Genomic DNA, 26,151 nt, shown 5'->3' on the forward strand with positions numbered 1-26,151 from the left:
ATAATTTACAGTCTCCATCCTTTAGGAGATTTAAATACTAGCTACGGGCATCCCAGTGTGTTGATGAATTAACCTGTTAGGATGCCTTTAGGAAAGTGTCTCAAACTTGAGAGTGCCCCGCCCACCCACACACACAAAAAGGTATTTTAATGCTATTCTTGGAGTGCTTAGTCACTTTGTATATTCCTGGACACTGAGGTCATGGTTTGGAGGTGTTTATTCTGGACACATGATGGTTTGAGGGGTATGTGTGTCTGCAAAGACAAGAACAGCTGCTGTTGTCACTCACACCTGCAGGTTACATGTACAAACACACTCGCTGTCAGTTATATTCACTCGGTGTTTGTGTTTATTTCAGTTGCATTTTTTTTTTTACAGCCACTTGAAAAAGATAAATATTGCCCTGTCTACCTTAAATATTGAATAAAAAATTTGTATGAAATGTTTTAATAGCATAATATATTTATATATTAAATACAAAAACATTTATATATATATATATATATATATATATATATATATATATATATATATATATATGTACTGAAAATGTAATTTTCACATGTAATTTTTTTTATAAATAAGCTGGAATTTAATGTAAAGTAATATAAATGAAGACAGTAAGGGTATGATTTTATGTGATTTTAATATGACATCAACTATAATTAATCATTTTATTTTCATTTTTATTTATTTTATAAAAACAGCCCCAAAAGCTGTATTGCAGTGATAGCACACTCCCATATAAAATCAGAATATTACAGTTCATTATTACATTATTATTAAGCAATTAAAATGAACATGTATTACATTTCTTACAATTATTATGAGAGTAATACAGGCAATTGACATGTAATTGCACCCGCATATTCGTGTTCATATGCGGTGTGGGAGTGGCTTATGTCAAACCACGCCCTCATCAGCGTGCAGCAGCCAATCAGCGGCGGGGACGGGTATTATTCTGAACTTGGAGTCCAGCAGCGTCTGCTCCAGTGTGACTGTGACAGTGTGCTTCTGACCGTGCGGCGAGCAGAAGGTCCAAACCCTGACAGATGCAGCAGCAGACCGACGACATGGAGGTACCTTTACTTAATGATTCTAACAGTAACAGACAGAAGTCTCAGGCTCAAGAGAGAGATGGGTTCAACCATCAGCAGAAGGATTCGGAGGTAATCCGAACACACTGACAGTTTGCAGGGGTAGAGGGGTGTGTGTGTGTCTATATGTATGTGTATGTAAGGTGGCTTGTTGCTGGGGGCTTTAAATGCATCGAGTTGTTATTTTAGAAACATGCATGGCGCTAAAAATACCTTGTCTTTAGGAATTTGATCCAGTGTGACCTGCTGATGGGTTTCTAGAGGATAGAAATATGCGTTTGATGTGCATGCATGCGAAGGGTAAAAATGAAGGATGCATTTGTTTCTGTCTTGAATTCCCACTTCCTGCACAGTATATGGATATATATGCACATGCGCATATAAAATGCTGAGCATGTATGCACTTGGCTCATTTTATTTACATGCGTATTCCTCACATTAACCCGTCAATGTCAGTAGACACACATTCCTATGCATTAAAATACGTATTCAAACCCAGTTATTTATTAAGCTTGATATCAGCCTGATATTATGGAATATACATTGTCATATTGGGGGATAAGAGGGTCATCTATCTGTCTGTCTGTCTGTCTATCTATCTATCTATCTATCTATCTATCTATCTATCTATCTATCTATCTATCTATCTATCTATCTTGTCTGTCTCTATTCATCCATGAATGAACTGAACTGGAGTGGCAAAGACTGCAGTGCATACTATTATTTACTCATTGCTCTCTCAAGCATATTAACTTATTATTTATTCAGTCATTAAAAATAAAAGCAAGCAAATGCATATTTAATTCTCTTCTTGGCACAGCGCAGCCCAAATTCAGTCTTCAAGGACAGTAACACATATTGTACTGAGAATATGTCCATCCTAGTGAAGTTATGGCAATGAATTCCTCAACCATGATCGTTGAGCATATTGAGTGTTTTTCTTTCTTTCTTTCTTTAGAGGAATTAGAGCGTGTTTTCCTCCTGCAGCAGATTTCTTTCTAAGACCGTGATGGGGAGGGGAGGTGGATTGAATGTACACAAAATGAGTCAAAATGTAGTTCATGGCTGGAGTGTATGCCCAGGAGTGAAACTCAAAGGTCAGATATGTGAGTGATCTGCCATTGAAGCAGAATATACTGAATGTGAATCTCTGTGCTTGGTCTTTTGGTATGTGCATGGTGATGAATTATTGAATCTGGCTGCATTTAACGAGTAATGAATATTAAATGCTGAATTTTGACTGATATTTTAGTATTTGGTCCAGGACCAGTAGCTAAGTGTTGGCACAGGGCACATTGTGCATGCCCTGTTTTGAGCTTTGAGCTTTACAGATTATTCCTGTTCGTTTCATAGGATAGAAAATACTTCAACTCTTGTTCAGTTGCAATGGTTTGGTTGGGCTTCGAGCTGAACTTTGGACTTTAGATTTGAATTTAAATTTTATGTGAACTATAATGCATGGAAAAATGAAATGTTAAGCCTGACATATTAAATAATACTCAGAGAAATCATGCTTTTTATCATGCTTATATGGCTCATGTATATGATACCGAAGAATATAGCTTACAACAAACTGAGCATAAATATGCAATTTGGTGTAGTTGCTGATATTTATATGGCTAAAAAGTAAGCTTGTTAATTAAGGAGATCTATATAATGGTATAGCAGACTGTTTACATGAAATGCATATCAGTTGTCACTCTTTGTGCATTGTCACATTTAGTAAGATGATATTTAAAAGCTTAATTTTATGATCAACGTTCTGTACTTTTTATTGTGGGGGCAAAACATATGGCGAATATAATGATGACTGAGAAACAAATAAAGGCCTCTCAAAAGCCTGATGGATCATATTTGATACTCACATTTTAACATGATTTTTCTAAAAATTATATATGGATAATCAAGTAAACCTAAGTTGCTTCAGTTCAGTATGCATTCATCTTGCATTATACTAACAATTTAAAAGTTATTCTTTCAGTTGCTTTATAAAAATTGATAAAGATTCAAAGGAAAAAAGACACATGAATCATGACCTGAAGGGGGAGTTTTTACAATTATATTTAAAGGCCCTTTATTTGATAAAAAATATGAACAGTTCGATTGCAAAATGCATGTAGTAGCTTACAACAGATTTTTTAGTACAGATGTAATCATGTTGATGGTTTAGAGTCCTTAGAAATTTGCTGATCAAATATGTGACCCTGGAGCACAAAACCAGTCTTAAGCCGCTGGAATATATTTTCAGCAATAGCCAAAAAAAAAAAAAAAAAACATTGTATGGGTCAAAATGATCAAATTTTCTTTTATGCCAAACATCATTAGGATGTTAAGTAAAGATCATGTTCCATGAAGATACTTTGTAAACTTCCTACCGTAAATATATTAAAACTTCATTTTTGATTAGTAAAATGCATTGCTAAGAATTCATTTGGACAACTTTAAAGGTGATTTTCTCAGTATTTAGATTTTTTTTGCACCGTCAGATTCCAGATTTTCAAATAGTTGTATCTCGGCCAAACATTCGTCCCACCTTAACAAACCATAGATCAAAGGAAAGCTTATCAATTTAAATCAAAATTGTAAAAAAATTTACTCTTATGACTGTTTTTTTTTTTTTTTTGGTCCAGGATCACATATGATAGTAAGCTCTCATAATTAGACTCCACCACTGAGTCAGTTTCTTCAGTGTATGACGTGTGTGTGTGTGTGTGTGTGTGTGAGTAATCAGTGTCATGATTCACGGCAGAAATGTGTATTCTGTTTACAGGAAGTTGTTCTAGTTTATAAATATCATAGTTTGCCTTTGTATCAGATGTTTCCGCCCTTGACCTGCCCTTCTTCTCTGAAAGCATCAGTATCTGGTGCTGGTTTGGACCAGACGTGAGTGTTCTGCTTCTGGGAGATCAGAGTGGGAGTAACCTTTAAGGAAGGTGTGGGAAAAGCTGTCAGAAGGAAAGCCCATCTCTCTCTCTCTCTCTCTCTCGCTCCCACACAGCTCTCAGTTAGAGCTTCCCACCATGAGAATCAATGCCATCTGCTTCTGAGGACCAAAATAAAATGCTTCTGACTGTGCCACACATGTCTGTGAGTTAGGAGGGAGAGAGAGACTGAGAGAGGAGGGTAAATCATTAGTTTAGTGTGCACATGCATTATGCATTAAGTATGTGCATTATGATGAGAATGTGCATGTATAATTTTCTCACATTCATTACACAATGTATTTTTTGCCCATAATCCATATACAGTGCTAAAAAAATAATTGCACGATGGTGCAAAATACAGGGAGATACTGCAGGAAAGCTGCCTGCTGAAACGGCTTGAGAGAAAGTCTAACAGAACAGTGAGGCTGAATTAAGGTGAATGTCCTACAGAAGTGCTTCATCTGTAAATGAAGAAGCACTTGAGCAAGAGAACCTGGTCCTCAGGGGGAATGAAGAAAGTTCATCTTACGTAATTTATTCTTCAACTGACAGCACAGAGCATGTTCCCCAGATGTTAATTGGGCTGCAATTAAATCAAAACGCCTCCGAGGACCTGCCACTTCTTCAATTCAGGCAGACTGTGAAAGAAAAGTCTCAAGGTTTAAGAGACTGTTTAGAGATATTAGCGTATATAGTAGATCAGCACTGATGTTTTGAAACCATTAACACTACATTTGAGTGTGAATGTTCACAGTTTAGTAACTCTTTAAGAGAGTCGGCTAAAAGACATGTTGCTATTCTTTAACATAAGTGACTTGGCCAACAGTCAGCAGTCATTTATGCAGCAAATATCCTTTGAGGTGGACACACACTGGAAACCAGTGTTACAGTGACACGCTGTGGGTCAGTAAAAAAACTGTGGAATTTACTGTAAAAAGTTGCCAGTCTAGAACTTTGTTATAGAAAGAACAATAATTAATGGGCATTTGTTTATCCACATGCAGCATAAAAAGCTAATATACATACTGTAACTGATAACAAAATACTAAGAAACGTAATTATTTACATTAAAAACTGTCATATTATAAGATGACTTGTTGTTTTCACTTTTAAAAAAGTGCAAATTTTATAGTATTTTACTGTACAATTACACAAACTGTCCTGTCAAATTTCTTACAGTGTTTTTGTATATAATAAGGATTTTCTGTTAACCAGTTATCAAGATTTTACAGTAGCATTTCATTGTCTTTTTAATATTATAATGAGCATTTTTACAATTAAAATGAAAATTTTTACAGTGCACCCCATCAGGGAATTCTAGGACTGTCAATTTGCTATTTATGGCCTCTTCTTCGTTTTTACAGTATTTTACTGTAAAATTACATGAAATGTCTCATTAGAGTTACAAAGTTAATGTTAAAATTATTTTTTTAGTATATTACAGAACCTGCTAACTGCATTTTTAAAATAATTACTTTTCAATACCCTTTTTGTGTATATATGTATGTATACTTATATATATCATACTTAGCAGTGAACCGTTACGTATTATCCCAAAAAGCATGTACAGATGCAAACTTACAAAATCTCAAAAATACATCATCAAGTTACTCTAGACTTGTTATTTTCAGTGTATTATAATTTGAGATGCATTCATCCTAACTTCACATATTATTTTAGAGTGAATGTGTATGTGTAATTTCCGAGCGCATGTGGGGTACTGTGGTGATCGCAATGGTAGTTAATTCATGCTGACATATTATTGCCACCCATATTTTCTCTACATTTCCCAAGTTATTGTCCTTGAAGTACTAGAGCAGTGTGACCTGGCTGAATTTGCATAATTATCGGAAAATCACATGCTGCAGAAATAGTGGATAGACCTGAAATGCAGTCGGCAAGTGCTCCAGGATGTTAGACACGTGACACTTTCTGTTGTGGCAGTGCAGTTATTATTTGCCTCTGATCCACAGGGGTCCATGGAGTCCCCAAACCTGGAATTTGAATATGGAGACATGGACAACTTCACTGTTGAGCTCTCAGGTGGGACACACACACACACACACACACACACACACACACACAAACATATCTAGGGATGAAAAAACACTGAAATTGGGTGAACAAAACTTTGTGGAAGTAGCGCAAGAACTCAGATCTGTTCAACCATAGATTTTTTTAATAAAATTAATTTAAATTCATAGAAGATTAGATGTGCATATTTACTGATGTCATTTTTATGTTGCAACATGTAACATGCAACGTGCCAGTTGATGTTTAATGAGTATGAAAAACCAATGTCATGTGCTTGTCCTTCTGTCTCTTTCTCACACAGAGCTGTACAGCTACACAGAGGAACCAGAGTTCAGTCTAAACAGGGATTACTTTGAGGAAGACTTCAAGAATCATGGTAATGTAGCCTCCAGTGCTGGATTACAACATAATACATATTTTCATAATTAGTACTTTTGGTATTAATTTCCAGTATAAATCTTAAAACATACTTCAAATAGAATAAATTCACTTCAGAATTTCTTTTCAGAAAATAGGTTTCTAAGATTTTTTTTGTAGAGCATAACCTCTCTAAATTTTGTATGAATATTTAGAATAAGAGAAAAAATTGACAATTGGAGTAAGAAAAAAAAAATGAATTCTTAAATGAAAAATACTTTATTAAATATATGTACTCTACAAACAATTTATTGTGATCCAACAGTTTTGCTTTTTTAATTTAAAGCATGTTTAGATATTGTTTTTTAAATAGAAAATGAGAAAATATGTATATGTGCAGTGCCTCTTCACCCAACACATTACTATAGTGCTTAAGAGCTGTTGAGTTTGTGCTGGGATTGCATTGTGTTTAAGAGTGAGCAATTGCTTGGAGTCCTGGAACAGAGAGACGTCTGATTAACTGAACGCTCCCGGGTATAACATTTCCACCTGCGTCTGAGAGAGAACAGAAATAAACCATCAGCAAAGTTGCACAGTTCTCTTTCTGTGAGAAAAGGAGAACTCTAATGAATGTTTATGTGGTTCCAGTGTGTGTTTGTGTGTGTATAGCCTCAGGCTTTACCCTGTCTGCTGTGTGCACATCTCCTAGCCAGACCTCTGGCTCTCTCCGTGTGTTTGCCATGCCACTGCAGCTCTACTAAATGGAGAAAAGCCAAGAGCTTTTGCATGTTTGTGTGCATTGATTGTGAAGCAACTGCAAATCACATGTTTACAAGTTTGCTGCCATCCAAAGTTTTCCTATTTTTTTAGTTAATTTTCCCCTGGTGTACATTTCTAATGTAACACTGCAATTTTTCACTGTCTCTTAGGCTCTCAGATTTTATGCTGCTGTGCCTTTTAAAGAAATAGTTCACCCAAAAATGTATATTTGCTTAAAATGTACTCATCATAAGGCCATCCTAATGGATTATTTGTGGGTTATTGTGATGCTTTTTAGCTGTTTGAACTCTTCATTCTGACGGCACCCATTCACTGCAGAGAATCCGTTGGTGAGCAAGTGATGTTATGCTACATTTCTCCAAATTTGTTTTGTTGAACAAACTAACTCATCAATATCTTGGATGGCCTGAGGTTGAGTTCATTTTCAGTTTTGGGTAAACTCTTCCTTTAAAGATGTGTTGTGTTTGTATATATATATATAAACTCTTCACATTGAAATGATAAATGTACACAAGCAAATGTTTCAAGATCTTACAGATCAGATCAGATCAGAAGATCAAGGAAATTCTGATTCCTTATGATGTGACTTTAATAAAAGCATCAGTCCCGTAATAATTCCAATGTCAAGCCTTCAGCGTCAGATGAATATGACCTCAGAATTTAATTTTACACATGCCTTCCACTGAAAAGACTTGAGGCTTTACAGCAGAAATCTTCACAAACTCTCAAAGCCTATGCCGGGTACCAATATTCAGACTCCGGGGGAGGTTTGTACAGTAATTTGCATTCATAAGTCCCCCACTCATGCACGTGGTTCACTGAGAGGTCAGTGAGGTGACTGAGTGTTTCACGGGTATTTGAGCAACACAAATCCTGACTAATCTTTCTCATGTGTGAAAAGTGAAACCAGTAGAAGAATGGCAAAAATGATATACAAGGCCAGAGGTATAATTCTTCTGTGCTCTGCTCTCAGTGAAAGGTCGGAGGTGGATGGAGTTGAGTATGGAGGAGCAAAGGGTGTATGTCATGAGACTGCTGGACGCTCTGGAGGTCACCGATCGAGACAAGAGGCTCAAAGTGGCCCGAGCCATCCTCTATTTGGCACAAGGTATAAATATAGCACATAAAACCACAATTCAGTGGGTGAATCTCACGAAACTAGTCAACAACAGATTTCATATTTCGACCCCCAAATCAAAGGAAGAAAACAATGTAATCTATTAGAGAAATTAAATGTATTTTAGGATCATTAAGATATTTTATTGCTGCATTTGTTCTCTATAATTTATTACATTTCAAGAATTATTATGCACATTTCCCCTAGTTTTCATTGCATTAATAATGATGTATTATTTAATTTTGTAATTTTTTAGAACTGCCCTTAATTTATGCATGTTTATCTTTTTAATAATAATTCTGTATTGCAGTGTTTGTTATTAGTAAACGTTAAATATTTAAAACTATAAAATATTAAAATTGCTCTAATGAGAATTTTCACTGTGCATTATGGAAATGAGAATTTGGACATTAAAGTACTTAAGTGGCATGAAAATAATGTGTTTTCTTAAGAAAATTTTTATTTCTTATTTTCTTTCTTTCTTTAATGGCCCATTATTTATTTTGTCATTTAATTTGCAGTAAAAAAAAATGTTGCAGTTTTTTTGGGAAAAAAATATTTTAAAAAGATAGAAATATATAAAACAATAAAATAGACTATTTCAAAAATTTGAATTATTATTGATTGTGTATTTGGACTTTAATAATTGGCATGAAGATAATGTTATTTCTTAAGAAAAACATATATATATATATATATATAATTTTTTTTTAATGTATTTATTTTTACTTTAATTTATGCATATTTAAATTGATTTTATAAGATATAAAGTATTGAAATATTTGTTTTTAGTAAAAAAACATATATCCATCCATCCATCCATCATCTGCCGCTTATCCGTGGCCGGGTCGCGGGGGCAACAGTCTAAGCAAAGACGCCCAGACTTCCCTCTCCCTAGCCACTTCTTCCAGCTCTTCCGGGGGGACCCCGAGACGTTCCCAGGCCAGCCGGGAGACATAGTCCCTCCAGCGTGTCCTAGGTCTTCCCCGGGGCCTCCTCCCGGTGAGACGTGCCTGGAACACCTCCCTGGGAAGGCGTCCAGGAGGCATCCGAAATAGATGCCCGAGCCACCTCAGCTGGCTCCTCTCGATGTGGAGGAGCAACGGCTCTACTCTGAGCTCCTCCCGAGTGACCGAGCTTCTCACCCTATCTCTAAGGGAGCGCCCAGCCACCCTACGGAGAAAGCTCATTTCGGCCGCCTGTATCCGGGATCTTGTCCTTTCGGTCATGACCCACAGCTCATGACCATAGGTGAGAGTAGGAACGTAGATTGACCGGTAAATCGAGAGCTTTGCCTTACAGCTCAGCTCCTTCTTCACCACGACAGACCGGTACAGCGACCGCATTACTGCAGAAAAAACATATATATATATATATATATATATATATAAAAAGTGAAACAATAAAATATGAAACATTGAGCATTATGGTAATTTGAATTTGGACATGCAGAATTGGCATGAATTATTGTTGTTTTTTTACTTTTTATTATTGGTCCTTAAAATAGTCTTTCCTTAAGCAAATGATAATTTGTTAATTTGTCTTGTTCTTCTGTGTATTCAGGTGTGTTTGATGAGTGCGACACCGAAGCTGATGTCCTCTACTGGTCCAGACACAACGTCTTCCTCCTTTACGACATGGGCATCTTCACGGCTCTGCTGGAGCTCCTCAGCATGGAGATCGAGTAAGTGTCTTCATTTCCCAAAATGCCTCAGTCTCTGTGTGGAGATCTTTGACAGAGGACAGACGGATCTTCTGCCGGCGAAGGGTGAGATACTGAAAGAGACAGACAGAGACTGAATCTCCAACGGAGGAAGTGTTTAACAGTGCTGCTATTTTTACTCTCCTTCTCCTGTGGGAGCAGGTTAGAAACTGCTCAGTCATGTCTGTGAATGTGTGTGTGTGTGTGTGAAACAGTTGTGTATTTCTGTGGATCTCCTGGGTGCTGTACTAATGAGACGAACGGCTTTCTGTTTTCTGTTTCTTAATGCCCGCTGTCTATGGTAGCAGCTGCCTGGGTGGCACAGTGAGCCACTTCTCCATTTCTCTAATTACCCACATTAAGTACACTTCCATGTTAATGGATCTTTTTATTTTGTGCAGAGAGTGATATCAGTGCAATCAGATATCACTCTTATAATTGCACATACCGTACCAACATAAAAAATAACGTGCAAAAAACTGCTCAGAACACATTAGCAACCACATAGAAAATGGCCTGCCACCCATTCATTATAGCTCAGCACTGTGGTGACAACCTCTGCATGTGCAATTAAGAAAATGGGAAGACCTACTGTATTTTCCGGAAAATTTGTCATACACCCGGTCAAAACTGCATTGTTAAGAGAACACCCCCCCCCCTCTCGTCACATTTCAGAAAAAAAGTAACATAAACGAAATGCTTAAAAAATATTAGAAACACTATAAACATGTCTTTTATCTATCTTATCTATTTTTTTATATTTCATTTTAAGTTATTAATTTTTAAGTAGCAGAATTGTTTTATGATTTAAGATTTAGTTAATTATAATAACGTTGCTGGTTTATTCATTATAAACTAAATTTATTATAAACCAAAAAAATGAAAAAGCAAAACTGAAACTACTAGTTTGTGGGAAATGTGTTATTAAAATAAACATTACACATGTTTTGCGTGCCTTACGTTAATTGTATCAATGTGAAGCATGAAAAACATGATTGAAGTAAACTTTATATCGTTCGCTTTGGAATATTAATTGCAGTTGGAGATGATTAAAAAAGTATTGCTTCTATTGAAGAAAATATAATAGCTTACATTTAATATATGAAACACGATTCAGTCCATCATATTATTTCGTGTGCTTGACATTGAAATTGTATAAATCACTTTGGAATATATATATAAAAAATAAAAATGGACATATTCCAGAAAATAAGCCATGCATGTATTTTGCTTCATCATATTCTTATGAAGTTAATATAAGCACCATAACTTTAAAAAGCTTAGTTTTTTGTGTGTATCTATCTCGTACCTGCTGTCCTCTCTCCAGAATAAGACGGTTCTTTATTTCCTGCACCAGCACGCTCTCTCTCCATGTCCTCCCGCTCTCTTGTGTTAAAGAGAGCCACAGAGTGGTCCGTCTGTGATCTCCTCTTCAAAGGCAGCCTGGCCACCATGCCTCTCCTCTTTCAAGCCCCTGTCTGCCTGGGGGATTTCATGTCTTTATACATGGTCTCATCAGCCCACACAGCAGAACTGCTCTCAGGGAGACTCTCTGCTTCTACTGTGGTTTACAATGCCATGATTTGCTCTCTCCGAGCATTGATTCATATTCAGCCGAGCACATCTGATTCAAATGATCAGGCTTTTGGTTGACAGCTAGTGTTTGTACTGAACAAGGGTTTAGACTGCATAGCTTGTCTGCCTCTTAAAATCTCTTTTGTATTGTATTTTGTGAAATGATAAAAAGGTTGACTGGTTGTAATGAGCCTTTTACAGTCTTATTTTATTATCACTGCGATTAATAGTGTAGTCTTTATCACTATTTTGAATTTTATTTTATTTTTATGTTTTCTGTTTTCTTTTTTTATATATACAATGAAATGGTTCTATTTGTTTTACATTAGGCAAACTAAGAATAGAAAATACTTTTAAACTATCTCTTAATTTTGTTTATATTAATAATACTATTAATGAACATTACATAATGCATTATTAAAATCAAAAGTAGTATGTTCTTATTCATTAATTGACCTGAGATAACATGAAATACCAATCAGCCGTTCTGTATTTATTAACTGACATTAAAGATTAATACATACTGTAACAAATGTATTGCTGATTGTTGGTTAAAGTTAGTTAATGCATTAACTCATATTTACTAATGGGAAATTACTGTAAAGTGCTACCATTATTTTAATACATAAAGTTAAACTAAATGAAAATTAGAAATTTTTCCTTGGCATCTACCTAAAAACATTTATTTTATTTAATGTAACATACATGGTTTTATTGTTTTAGTTTTGGTTAATGTAAGGATGTTCTCTTATATGTGCACTTGATTTATTATCATTCCCTTTTTCTCCAGTAATAACCAGGCGTGCAGCAGCGCAGTCAGAAAACCAGCCATTTCTCTGGCTGACAGCACTGAACTCAGGTAAGATGCCCACTGGGACCGATTCGTTTTTTTTTTTTTTTTTTTTTTTTTTATAACTCTCACATCATTAGACTTCATCCAACCCACAATCCACTTCTCAGATTTACATTAAAATGAGAGTGGAGGAACCCTGGGCTGACACAGAGCTTTCATGTCTTTGAGTGCTTTGCGTCAATGCACAATACATATGTATGAATGTTGTCTTCCTGTAAGGAGTAATGCTGCTGCTGCATTAGCTGATTTTATAATGATACTTTCCTTTGGTTACAATACACAAAGACTCACTCTCATACTAACACACACACTTGCACTCAATAACTCCGACTGAAAGTAAAGGCGTTTGCATCGTGTTCTGAAGGGTTCTTCTGAGCATCATGTATCTGATGGTTGAGACCATTCGAGTGGAAACAGAGGGTGACAGTCCTGAGAGGAAGGCAGCCAGAGAGGCCTTCAGAACCGAGTTGGGTGAGAAAGACTGGTTGAGAACGCTGTGTCCTTTAGTCTTACAGATATACAGTGTGTGTGTGTGTATGCAGTGGTTGGCTGTTGACCTTCTCTATGGCGCAGTGATTAACCTTCCTCCTCCTCTCAGGTTCACCCCTTTATAACGGAGAGCCCTTTGCCCTCCTCCTCTTCACCATGGTAACCAAGTTCTGCTGCATGAATGCGCCCCATTTCCCCATGAAGAAAGTGCTGCTCTTACTGTGGAAGACCATACTGGTCAGTCTCAATACACACACATCACAATCACTGCTCATATGCTCCATTTGAGATAAATCATTTTGATACTGTTTTGTTTTATAGATCTAGTTTATTCTGTTCCACAGATAGCATTACATAACATTATATTACATATACTCCTGTTAAAAAGTGTGGGGTCAGTAAGATGTATTTTATAAGGATATTAAAACCTTTTAATCCAACAAGGATGCATTTAGTTGAACACAAGTGACAGTAAAGACATGTATAATGTTTCTACTATTTCAAATCAATGCAGAATCCTACAGAGATATCAGTTTCCACCAAATATTAAGCAGACAACTTTTTTTTTTCAACTTTGAAAACAATAAAAATGTTTTTTGAGCAAGAAACCTGCGTGTTAGAATGATTTCTGGAGGCTCACGTGACATTGAATACGGTAATGATGCTGAAAATTCAGCTTTGAGATCACAGGACTAAATTACATGTTTTAAATATATTAAAATAGAAACAGTTATTTTAAATTGTAAAAATATTTCACAATTTAGCCGTTTTAATTGGATTTTCATTTAAATAAATGCAGCCTTCAGAGCATAAGATACTTTCAAATTTGTATTATAATCTGGATTGACTGAAGATTTTATTCTGTTCTATTTTCTTTCATTATGCTACATTCCATAGAATCATTTCTGATTATTCTATTCTATTTCACCAGATAAAGAGAGACATTTTTAGATTTTTCAGAATATGAACACTGTTCTTATAACTCTCAGCTCTAGTCAACATCAGAGCTGTTTCTGTGCCTGTAGTGCTCCGTCCATTGATTTCGGCGTGTTTGTGCTCCTCAGTTCACTCTGGGAGGTTTCGAGGAGCTGCAGGAGCTGAAGGTGAGAATGAGAGAGCAGTTGAACCTGTCGCCGCTCCCTGAGGACAGCATTAAGGTGGTGCGACACATGCGGGCGGCTTCTCCTCCAGCCTCGGCCATGGAGCTCATCGAGCAGCAGCAGCAGCAGAAGAGAGGACGCAGGAGTCGCCGGGTACGAGAAGCACACACGCACTAGCATAGAGAACACACACTCTCTCATGCGTCTGAACCTATACAATCAGTATATGAATTATAAAACACACAAAAAGTCTGATCTGTGCTACTGATTACACAGCCCTGCATCTTGAAATAAATCATTCAATTTGTTACAACATCGTGGACCAGTCACAGCAGGTTTCACAGTTTTACCTTTCTCCTTCCTGTCTCTGTAAGTTTTTCTGTAACTCTTTCTCCTCATCTCTCCCTCTTTTCTGCCCTTTTCTCTCTGGGTTTTCGTTGTCCTGTCGGCTCATTCCCGTCTCTTCCTTGTGTCCCTACAGAGTGCCTTTGTTGATAGCTTGGAAGGAGACAGTCCGTATGCCAAGAAACAGGTCTTTACCCCAAACCCCTTTTGTGCATTCTCTTTGTTGTGGGCTGGCCTTGCACTCCTCCACTCTCTTTTCCTTCACAGCAATTTGTTTTTCCTTAACTTGATTTGGGGAAGGGTTCTGAGAGATGCAGCTGGCCATGGATATTAGCAAGACTCTCTGTCTTTCCATTTGCACATCTTTCCACATATTCTCGATCAACGAGATCCACATAGACACACTCCGGCTCCCACTAGCTAGCAGAATGGCTGCTTCTCATAGGCAACCAATCACAGCTCTGCTCATGGCCTTTAGGACCGCCCACAGACACACTCATACATTGACTGCACTGGAACCAACGATGACGCTCCACTAATGCACCTCATGCCTGATGCTTGCTCTGAATCTTGCCATTCATGCGTTTGCACAACACTAGAGATGTGAAGAACTTGCTTTTTGTGCGTTTGTTGAACCGAATCAGTCCCTGTTTTTGTGAGACTTTTCATTTGCAGGTTTATGGAACGGTAAGTTTGTGAGCAATGGATGGGGAATGTAATCTGAAGGCTAAAATCCCAGAAGAACCTGCGGAAAAACCCCTGATATGAGTCTTGTATTTTTACGACCTGATACGAGTCTTTTCAATTTGGTTAGTTCAAAAAAATGTAAAAAAAAACTAAAACTAAAAAATAGATAATGGAATGAAACCAAACTTCATTCACACCTTATGAATGATGTTTTAAAATAGTACACCTAAAATTTGGATTTACTCATACTCAAGTTGTTCCAAACCTCTATGTATTTATTTTTTTCTGTTGAACACATAAGATATTTTGAAGAATGCTGGTAACCAAACAGTAGCCATAATATTTTTTCATACTGTTGAAGTCAACAGTCAACATATAGGTTTGGAACAGCATAAGGGTGAATAAATAATGATTGTTAATTTTTGGGTGAGCTGCCCCTTTAATTATGAATTTGGGCCTTCTAATGAGACTCAATATCAGGGTCCATTTGCATCTTGGTCTTAAACTCTTACTCTCTCTCTTATAGCCACTGGTCAAACAGGACAGTCTGGACACTTACAACGAACGGGACCCTTTCAAAAATGATGATGCGCGGGATGAGGAAGATGACCCAGAGGACGTGGACAGTGGCATTGAGGGAGAGGTCGACCCTCTCGACAGAGATGTTATTATCCAACCGCCTCCGCCGCCACAACTGCGGCCCCCAACCGAGAGAGTGTCCTTTCCCAGGGGACTGCCGTGGGCTCCCAAAGTCAGGTAGTTTACAAGGTCGTCATCAAATGTAATGGCCATAAACTGTGCTATTTGGACTTGTTTCAGAGATCTGGAGTCTCATTTATAAATGATGCATATGCACAAAATGGGTTTAGAAATATGCGTGCCCAATTTTCCATGCACATACCTGGAATTATAAAAAATAAAGTTCAAGCAGCTGTCTGTTGATAGCAATCCAATGCTAAACCGAGAAGATTCTAAAAGAATTACATTGCAACTCCTCATGTAGTCAATTCCTGTCTTCTTTCTCCCACAGAGAGAAAGACATCGAGCACTTTCTGGAGACCAGCAGAAATAAATTTATCGGCTTCACCTTGGGAAAGTGAGTGTCTGATCAGTCCTCCCAAGTTCTGAATCTGTGAGAAATGATAATAAAGGTCACCTTCATCATCATTAATTTAGCATACTCTGCTGTTTCTGGTTCACACTGTATATTCTTTCTTTTTTTAATGTTGTTTTACAGTGACATCGATACTTTGGTTGGGTTACCCAGGCCCATACATGAGAGTGTGAAGACTTTGAAACAGGTAAGCATGGAAACATTTTTGTTTTCTGCTATTCCAGTATTCTTCTACACAGCTGGAGGAGTAAAAAAATAAAATATTCAAAATATTCAAACATCATATGCATGAATACTAATTGCTAAAGAATTCTCACCTGCTTCAAATATTTTGCCCTTTTATTGAAACAGTAAGTTGATTACTGTATATATGAATTGGCAGCTGTTGTGCCACAGATATGCACTGACGTGAATCCAGTGGTCTAATGCATGCTCTATTGGGGCTCTTTCAGCCAATCACAGTTTAGATATCTGTCCTTTGTCACCAAGGCAATTCTCTCTCTCTCACCCCTTCTCTCTCAAGCACAAGTATGTCTCCATAGCGGAGGTCCAGATCAAGAGAGAGGAGGAGCTGCAGCAGTGTCCCATGACTATGGTAAGTGACTCAACTTTGCTGTTCTTTTGCATTTATTATTGGTCCATTGAGCTGTCAGTCAGAATCACCACTTTTGATTGGTCAGGGGGAAGAGGCGGTGGAAGAAACACCTGCAGAGATTCTATATTTGGGAATGTTGCCTAGTCTCTCTCAGTATGTAGTAAGTGTCTCCTTCACTTCGTCTTTTTACACACCCAGATACTTGGGAATAAAAACATTTGCATTTTTGATAATATTTCACAGCAAACACTATTTGGAGCCTATTTGGCGTTTCATAATGTGTTGTTTTAGATTAGTGCCAATAAAACATCCAAAATACAATTTTAAGTGTTTATTTTATTGCACTTTTATTTTTAATTAATATTACTATTATATTTTAAAGTCTGATTTCTCACATATTTATTCCAGATAAACATGGTGAATATATATATATATATATATTTTTTTTTTTCCCAGGGTTATTGTAATTACCTAAAACTGAAACAAAAATTAAAACCATAAAATATTTTTTCATTACTTGAATAAAATTAACATAAACTGAAATTATTTAATTAATATATATTTAAATATATCTATATATTTATATATATTTTGTATCCAAAGCAACATTCTAAAACTAAAACTGGAATAAAAATGAATAAAAACAATTTCATATATTTCACATATTTCAAATAAAACTACTAAAAATGCCACAACAAATTAAAATAAAATGGAAAGTATAAAAAGTAAAACTGATTCAAAATATTATAAAAACTTTTTCTGCTTTATGTAATGATAAAAGAGATATACAAAATCCCCTCTGTGAAAATCTTTGACTTTGATTCCTGTTCTGGAAATCTATGCAAATCAGTGCACATATTTAATTAGACAGTGGCTCATTTGCATATTTAAACCTGTAATAAAAAAACCGAGAAATGTTTGCAATTCCTAATGTAATCATTCACCTTAACTTGAGAAATATATTTTAGTTTTATTTTTTTACTTCCCATTGTAATCTGTGGTTGCCTTAATTCCAAATGCTAATGCTTAATGGTGTAGTGGTTAATGCATGCATCTCTTCAGACAAACCTGGTAGGAATGTTGCACTTATGTCAGTCTCTTTATAGATTGCTCTACTAAAGCTCCTTCTGGCTGCAGCACCAACCTCCAAAGCAAAGACAGACTCTATCAACATCCTAGCCGACGTTCTGCCGGAGGAGATGCCGTAAGTCTTATACAGCAGAGACTCTGCATGCGATGTGTGCATGGTGCATGAAAAGATCAGTGCGCTTTGTTTTAGACGCACAGCAAACATTTCCCGTGTGTGTTTTGGAAACAGAATCACCGTCCTCCAGAGCATGAAGCTGGGCATTGATGTGAACAGACACAAGGAGATTATCGTCAAAGCGATTTCTGCTCTCCTGCTACTGCTCCTCAAACACTTCAAACTCAACCACATATACCAGGTCAGGCTCTCTTTTTGCTGTCTCACTGTCAAAGCACCATTCATCAGCAGACAATGAAAGAGAGAGAGCCAGGGAGAGACTACGATGAGACAAGCACTTAAACTAAAAATGCATACTCTAAATGCATTAAAAAAAGTAAAATAAAAAATAAATCTTTCATATTTCAGATTAAAGAGGGGGTTTAGTGACTACTTTCTACAGCCAGAAATCTCTACTTCAGAAGTGCTTACATTCACCAAATAGTTTTTATTTCTTATTTATATTTTGAAGATTTATGGGTCAAAGACAAATAGGGGTTCAAGCATCAATTTAACGGCTTAATGCAGCTTACATTTTTTCATTACATTAGAATGTGTACTTTTTAATGTGATTTTTCTGAGAACAGAAAATAACTATCATTGTTTTTTGTTTGTTTGTTTTTTTTATATACAGATTACCTTGTCAGGCATATTTTTTAACTATTTAAAGCACCACACTGAAGCCCCCAAATACTGATTAATTTTAATTAAAAAAAATATATATATATACATCTGTTTCACTATCCATCAAATCACTAGGTTTTACCGATTTGTCATCAAAAGGTTTTTAACATTTAAAATATAATCAAATTGATATGATCAGTTTTACAGGTTATGATGTTTAATTTATACATAAATATATCGGTTTTGTTTTGTAAAAACTTATTTGAATATGATTTTATATTCCCAAAAACATGGTAAAAAAAACAATTCTTTTTCTGATTTATGAAGTGATAAAAATTAGATATCCATTCTTTAAAACCCTTTTGACAAACCTTGCTTTGTTTAGAATTATGCATTGGAAATTTTATACATATTTATTTAGGTAATGACTTTGTTTAAATACAAACATAACATTGTAGCAAAACTTAATATGTTTGCAATTTGTGGCCTTGCTTCATATGCTGAAAAATCTGAGTTTTTCTCCTCCTACATCAATTTATTTAAAAATATTAGCAGAGGACGAGAACAAAGTGTTCTAAAGCTTGATGTGCTTCATCTTGTCAGCACAGTTCAGACTAATCGTGTGTGATGCGCGTGACAAATTCTAAAAAAATGAACGTGGCGCCCTCTATTGGTGGAGATAAAAAGCACTGCAGTGGGAACCGTTTTATAACACATTTATTTTCATTTTACCCTTTCTCACACTTGACTTAAAGGTTCACTGAATTAATGATTCAGTTCACAATCATTGTGAAAAGGTTCACAATAATTAACTGAATAATCAGTTACCAAAGTTTCCCTCTTTGTTTATTTCAATTACTCATTCAATCACTCAATCACAAGAACGAGCGTGAACATTGCTTTAACATTTTTAATGAGTTTGCTCATTAACGTCTAAAGCCATGATAAATGAAGAGGAACTGGAAACCAATCACTCTTCAGTATGCATCTTAGTCTCAACTGAGAGAAATGATGAATGTCTTGCAAATTAAAGCCTAATGAAAGCTTCAACTCATCAGATATAGATGGAAGTTTGCAGTTAATTATAGATATTATGGGCAAAACTGACTTCCTACACCACTGGATTTAAAAGGCTATTCCTCCTTAGAATAAAATTTGATATTGTTCAAATGCTGGAGATTTAGAAGGAGGAGTGCTTTATAAAGGAACATGATGTCTTTTGTGTTTTGGACAGTTTGAATATGTGGCTCAGCACCTGGTGTTCGCCAACTGCATCCCACTCATCCTCAAATTCTTCAACCAGAACATCATGTCTTACATAAGTGCCAAAAACAGGTAGACATTTGTATATATGTTAATTCAAACCAGCTTCTGTGTCAGTAAGTCTTTTAAACATTTCATCTTTTCTGATGGCAGCATTTGTGCCCTGGATTTCCCTCATTGTGTGGTTCATGAAATGCCTGAACTCACAGCTGAAAGCCTGGTAATGATACAAAACACTACAATTTTCTCTGTTTTTTACCCCAGACTTTATTTTATAGGTAATGTAATGTTTTTTTAAGAAAGAACATATTATTTTTGTTGGTTGTTAAGCTGCTCAATGTGTGTATGTGTGTGTAAACAGGAAGCTGGTGACAGTAATCAGTTTTGCTGGCGTAATCTCTTCTCCTGCATCAACTTACTGAGGATCCTTAACAAAATCACCAAGTGGAAACACTCAAGAACTATGGTGAGAGAAAGAAAAGTTTAGTTTATAGATTACCAGTATTATACCACCCCTTTTATACTTAGGCCTTGTTTAAGAGAAGTATGATTGCATTTCTGTGAATCTATAATTCCTACTTAGTTTTGTTTTTATTTAATTTTTTTATGCCTGCTGTTTTTGCTGTTTTTTTTACATAACCTTGCCTGTTTCTCTGTTTCAAAATGCATATCACTGTATAAATATAGCTAAAGATATCAATCAGTGGTATCTGTATTTGTTTAAATGCAATCTGTTCATGTGTCAATATAAAGGGGAAAATTTGTTTTATACATCTGGTCATAAATGATTGAATTCTATTCTTTGAGGCAGTTCATGTATGAATGGTTTTACAGTCAGTTTTCAGTGCTTTGTGTTGGATCTCTTTCCAGATGCTTGTGGTGTTCAAATCTGCTCCTATCCTCAAGAGGGCGCTCAAGGTTAAACAAGCCATGATGCAGCTCTACGTACTCAAACTTCTCAAGATACAAACCAAGTATCTGGGCCGCCAATGGAGAAAGAGTAACATGAAAACCATGTCTGCCATCTACCAGAAAGTCCGACATCGGCTCAATGACGACTGGGCGTATGGGAATGGTAAATATCAGGGTCGGGGGCGGAGCCTGTGAGAAAGACAATCAACTTCAAGATCCTGTAGAAGGTGTACTGTAGGATTATCTTCAGATTCAAATTTAGAATGTTTTAGAATGTTTTTTAAATTTTGAATTATTTCCTTGGTGAAACATGGGTCATAAGTTGCAATTTAGAAGCTGCATCTTTTAAAGGTTTTTTTACTCTACTAAAGCATAAAAATACTGTTATATGTTCGCAGATATTTAGAAAGCATGCTTAGTTCACATACTTCATTAAGTTCACAAAACCTCTACATCCAATTATTCTACTATGAAATCTATGTTGTGTCGGAATGTCTGCAACAGAAACAAAAGCTCTGAAATATTTTGAATTTGTAATGCAGTACCCGTTTCAACCACTAGCTGTCAATATAACATACTGCACCTTTAGAGGCTGCATTTAAAGACCAATGCATCACAGTAGTGTGTGACAAAGGCTTTCTGGAGGCTCCTTCACATGTAGCCTCGACATGCATCTTTCAATTTCGATAAATTGATTCCTTGCGGCCCATACTAACCATTTAACAATGTTTGGTACGACCGCCGAAGGATACAGCCCCTGAATTGGGACACAGCTCTTGTAGTTGTTCTCATATGTAATAAATGCTCCTATTTTTCATTCTCTTTTCCCAGATATTGACGCTCGGCCGTGGGATTTCCAGGCGGAGGAGTGTGCACTACGCGAGAGCATCGAGAAATTCAACGCACGCCGTTACGATAAGAATCAGAACAGTGAGTTTACACCAGTAGACAACTGCCTCCAAAGTGTTTTAGGCCAGCGTGTCGACCTGCCCGAAGACTTCCATTACAGCTACGAGATGTGGCTTGAAAGAGAGGTTTTCTCCCAACCTATTCAGTGGGAAGGTCTGCTACAAGCCCAGTGATCCTACTGTGCTTCTTATTAACCTGACACAATTACTGTGGGATCACGCTAATACTCAAAGCACTGAGGGTCTGACGTTCCTGTTCTATAATTAATTCTTGTAAATAGAGATCTATATATCTTTGAATATGGAATGGTGGTCTTATTCCGTGTAAAAGCATTTGATGGTTTGGGTATAAACACAAATATATCTGTGTATGTAATAAAAGAATGATATCTTCTCTAATACCTGAAGCACACTTGATGTATAATAACTGCACAATACAGTAATCTAACATATATAATATTCTGAAATGATCAAGATTTATTTATATGGTCTAACTGTGAAAATGTTAATATTTATGTAAATATGAGCTCTTCATGAGGTTGTGAGGTACCACCTGAGGCAGGGTCTCTCTTCAAAGTGGTTGTGTGGAGTTGATGTGGTGATTTATTTTTTCCCCGTAGCATCATGTGTTTAACAAGAGGGTGTATATGTTCTTGAGAAAGCAGTGAGTCATCACTTTTTGTCCCCATGTAGCACTGCACATCACACAAAAGACCCCTGAGCAGCACAAAACAACCATTCAAAGTGTCCTTGGTGACTGTAGCGTCACCCACACTAAGCATGTCGCTCACTAAATGGTGCTGGTTTTTAACACTTCATTTTATCTCCTTGTGACATTCTCTTTTGAGACTTGCGTTGTATGAAATGTTTGTGCTCTCTCCATCAAAACAGTGTCATAGACAGCACCTCACTTCATTCATGTTTGTTTTACAGGGTTTATCTTGCAATATCATTTCTTATGTTTTATATTCCCATTGTTTTGTATTAAACTAAGGTGCTTCTAAAATGAAACTACCTATGATGATCCATACCAAATACAGCACCATCACATGTTTTATATGTACACTGTTGTACTTGTACAGACTGCACTGTAAGTGAATGCAGAATATTGACTTAAGAGTCTTCAATAAATTATAAAGAGCATTAAATAACCATAACCTTGTCTAACATATCTCTGCCTGTAGTTTTAGTTTTGTATAATATTTCCTCACACACTAGATGAGAAGTTTATCACAAGAGGTCTTTAAGTCAAATGTATTCTTCATTTAATGTAAATCTCTTAAATGGTTGGCATATGATAGCTGCTTTTCTATTTTATGCCATTACATTTATTTCTCATACATTAGTAACAATGTTAAAATTCAGCTTTGAAAACATGAATAAATTACATTTTAAAATGTATTCAAACAGAAAGCAGTTATTTTAAATTGTAAAAAAATGTTTTAACAAAAGTTATCACATGCCGACCTTTTAAGAGATTTACATTAAATGAACAGTACATTCAACTAAATTTAGTAACTTCTCTTTGTGGATCATATTTCCTGACACACTAGAAGTGTGTGGAAATATGACACAAAAAAATGAGAGCACATAACGCATTTTAGTATGAACAACAAAGGTATTCATCCTCTCTTCTGTTAAAAATGATACATTTATTAGCAAGAAAGTTAGAATACCTAAAATTATGATATTTTGTAAATTATAGCACTGCCAATCAATTTAAATATAAGTACTCAGCAGCTCACTTCAAGTCTTCATCGTGGAGAATCCCGGTGTGAGTCAAATGTTTTATTTCAACTTGTTTTACCTGAAATAAATAAATAAATAAACAGCATCAGGAGCCTGAGTGTGGAAGTGCCAACTTATATATTATTAACACAAAGTTGGCTGTCCTGTGGCCGTCCTTATTTGTACTTGAGTTGTACGGATACAACTCAAATCAGAAGAAATGTATTTGTGAATTAAAATATTATATAGATTATATACACAAATTAAAGACTGTTCTGTGAATCATTAAAATATATATCATTTTTTTACATCTGAAAACGGAGTAAAAATAATATGGAAGAATAGCTCAAAATATCTCTTAACTGAATAAATTAAAGGCAACTGTTTTTCATTATATATTATTCACTCGGTATTGACTAATTCTCTTGTAAATTGATGCATTTTAATATCAGGATTTGTTCATATATATAGATATACATACATAAAGTAACATTAAATTAATGCAAAATAGAGGAACATAATATGGCGCCCTCCTGTGGTGAATTGCGTGAGTTGCACTGATGCAACAGTTTGGAACGCCTGCAAATCGAGATAAAGGAAAAACTTTTATTAAATTATTTTTAAATAATTTACATTTTAAATATTGATTAATCTGTTTATCAAAACGTTTTTATTAGGAAATGTCTCTGCAAACTGAGTAAAATAAAGTCAAACGTAATTAGTTTTTATTTCCAGGCGCCCTCCTGTGGTGGATTGTGTGTATTACTGATGCAACTATTTGAGTTACATCGAGTTAGAGGAAACCTTTGTGTTCAATTATTTAGAACTGATTAAACATTAAACGCTATGAAAAATATATAAAAAAAATAAAAATACTAAAAAATACATTGCATATTGCAAAAGTAACGCACGGATTTAAAATGTGGTTATTTTCAGTATTTGTTTGGACTGCAAAATATTAAGATTTTAAACAGTATTCATTTCTATAACTGGATGCCACTAACTTGATTAAACACGTTGCTATCGTGAGGTAACCTATATTCACAACAATACAGTTTAAACGAACTGTAGCCTATTGTTTGTGTGTGTTTTAACTATATTTGTAGTATTTATTAAAAATCTAATTATTGCATTTTTTATAGTAGTATGATCCTTGCACTCACAGAACATTCTTATGGCACCATATGCAAACTTTTGTGAGCTCAATTTGAATGTTTATGAGTTCAGTTGTTACAAGCAGTCTCTGTCTTCTTCTGTTTGCCATGTGTTCAGTCCTTTATGTACATTGTTAGAAAAGCAAAAACCAAGACAAACGTATGTGTAAAGCCGTGATTTGCCTTAAAACCTGTAGCCTTTACTGTGTTTATACTGAGGGAAAACAGATGTCGATTAAAACAGGAATTAAAATTAGTTGTTGAAAGACCATATGAAGCACAGCACAGTTTTGAGGCAGACCATTTTCACCACGGGAGAGTGCCAAATTATGTTCCTCTATTTTGCATTTATTTAATGTTATATCATGACGGCTGGGGAACAGTGTGCCACATCAGCTGTGATCTCACAGATGGTCTAGTGCTCTGTAGAGAGCCGGGCTGTGGTGGGAATACACTGGGCCCGCTGATGGGCCGATATGGATGGATTCGCTCAGATTTGGTGGGTGGAGAAACCATCAATGCATTCAATGATTCAGGAATCATTTGCAGAGGTGTGTGTCCAAACCCATACATTAAATCAGTCCTTTATGGAAGCTTGTTTGTTTTTCTCACAGTTCACAGTTTGTCTCTCACATTTTTTCCCCCTGAAATTCACTATGGAAAATGCTACAGATTCATGTAAAAAAACATGAAAAATCTATTGTGGCCTTACTGGCCTATGTTTGAGACGAAAACAGCTAAAAGATACAAGACATTTAAAATCAGTTTTTTATATTATATTATGGTTAAAGGTCAATTTGACCCAAACATCTATATGTTCAGAAATATTTGAGGTGCAAAGAATAGATAACATCTAACATAATTAAAAAATGGTCTCTCACACTTCTCTTGGATGCTGCGACAGTCTAGTAATTGAGATCTAAAAAAAAAACGAACAACAAAAATCAAACTCTGCAGAATTGTTTTGTCTGTGAAACTCAGATACATTTACATTTAGTCGTTTAGCAGATGCATTTATCCAAAGTGACTTACAAATAAGGACAACGGAAGCAATTAAAATAAAAAAAAGAGCAAAGATATGCAAGTGCTATGACCAGTCTCCGTTAGCCTAATGCAGTACATGTAAGGGTATGGAATAACATGAGGTTTAGTAAATAATTACAGAAGAAATATTTCTGGGTGGACTACTTCTTTCCTGAATGTTGCAAGAGGCTGCTGTTAACACAGTGTAACCTATAACATTAGAAAAAAAATGTAAATGAATTAAATATTAAAATACAATTCTCACAGATGTAGAAACCGTGAATTTACCTTGGATAATTCAGAAGTTGAGTTACAATTTCAAGGACACCTTGAATCTTAAATTATATAAGCTCTCATGTATTTCATATTTTAGTGTTTGACAAGTTAAAATAAATAATTTTTTTTTAAATAATTTTATTTTTTTACCTGACTCTTTAGTGTTTTTCATAGTGTTGTCCAAATGCATGGAAACCACTAAGGGTTAATGAGGGAACCTTTGCATGCTTCTTCATGAGCCCAAATGAGAA

At 35.8% G+C, this 26,151-nt stretch overlaps 1 protein-coding gene across 4 annotated transcripts; it reads left to right on the forward strand.

The window, feature by feature from the left end:
* The first annotated feature begins 960 nt into the window (after nucleotides 1–960).
* LOC113064168 (striatin-interacting protein 1 homolog) lies at nucleotides 961–22,867 on the forward strand. 4 transcript variants are annotated; one of them, XM_026234787.1, is made up of 22 exons: nucleotides 961–1,169; nucleotides 5,995–6,064; nucleotides 6,357–6,431; nucleotides 8,166–8,300; nucleotides 9,873–9,993; nucleotides 12,377–12,445; nucleotides 12,804–12,910; nucleotides 13,038–13,165; nucleotides 13,993–14,181; nucleotides 14,510–14,560; nucleotides 15,587–15,816; nucleotides 16,091–16,156; nucleotides 16,298–16,361; nucleotides 16,698–16,769; nucleotides 16,855–16,929; nucleotides 17,876–17,973; nucleotides 18,088–18,214; nucleotides 19,871–19,971; nucleotides 20,053–20,119; nucleotides 20,261–20,365; nucleotides 20,770–20,974; nucleotides 21,643–22,867. In XM_026234787.1, exons 1-22 carry the CDS (start codon nucleotides 1,053–1,055, stop codon nucleotides 21,891–21,893), a joined length of 2,523 nt encoding a protein of 840 aa, XP_026090572.1. In that variant the 5' UTR covers nucleotides 961–1,052; the 3' UTR covers nucleotides 21,894–22,867. The 4 variants fall into 4 exon arrangements, with proteins under 4 accessions (XP_026090572.1, XP_026090596.1, XP_026090579.1 ...); XM_026234804.1 differs by having other exon boundaries at nucleotides 971–1,079; XM_026234811.1 differs by lacking the exon at nucleotides 8,166–8,300.
* The last annotated feature ends 3,284 nt before the right edge of the window (nucleotides 22,868–26,151 follow it).

This window comes from Carassius auratus, chromosome 4 (genome assembly GCF_003368295.1).
Source record: "Carassius auratus strain Wakin chromosome 4, ASM336829v1, whole genome shotgun sequence".
In the NCBI taxonomy this organism is placed as follows: domain Eukaryota; kingdom Metazoa; phylum Chordata; class Actinopteri; order Cypriniformes; family Cyprinidae; genus Carassius; species Carassius auratus.

Coding starts and splice junctions, on each gene's coding strand:
- LOC113064168 (XM_026234787.1), top strand. CDS start 1,053: ATGCAGCAGCAGACCGACGACATGGAGGTACCTTTACTTAATGATTCT. Junction 9,994..12,376: donor CTCCTCAGCATGGAGATCGA/GTAAGTGTCTTC, acceptor CTTTTTCTCCAG/TAATAACCAGGCGTGCAGCA. Junction 18,215..19,870: donor AACTCAACCACATATACCAG/GTCAGGCTCTCT, acceptor TGTTTTGGACAG/TTTGAATATGTGGCTCAGCA.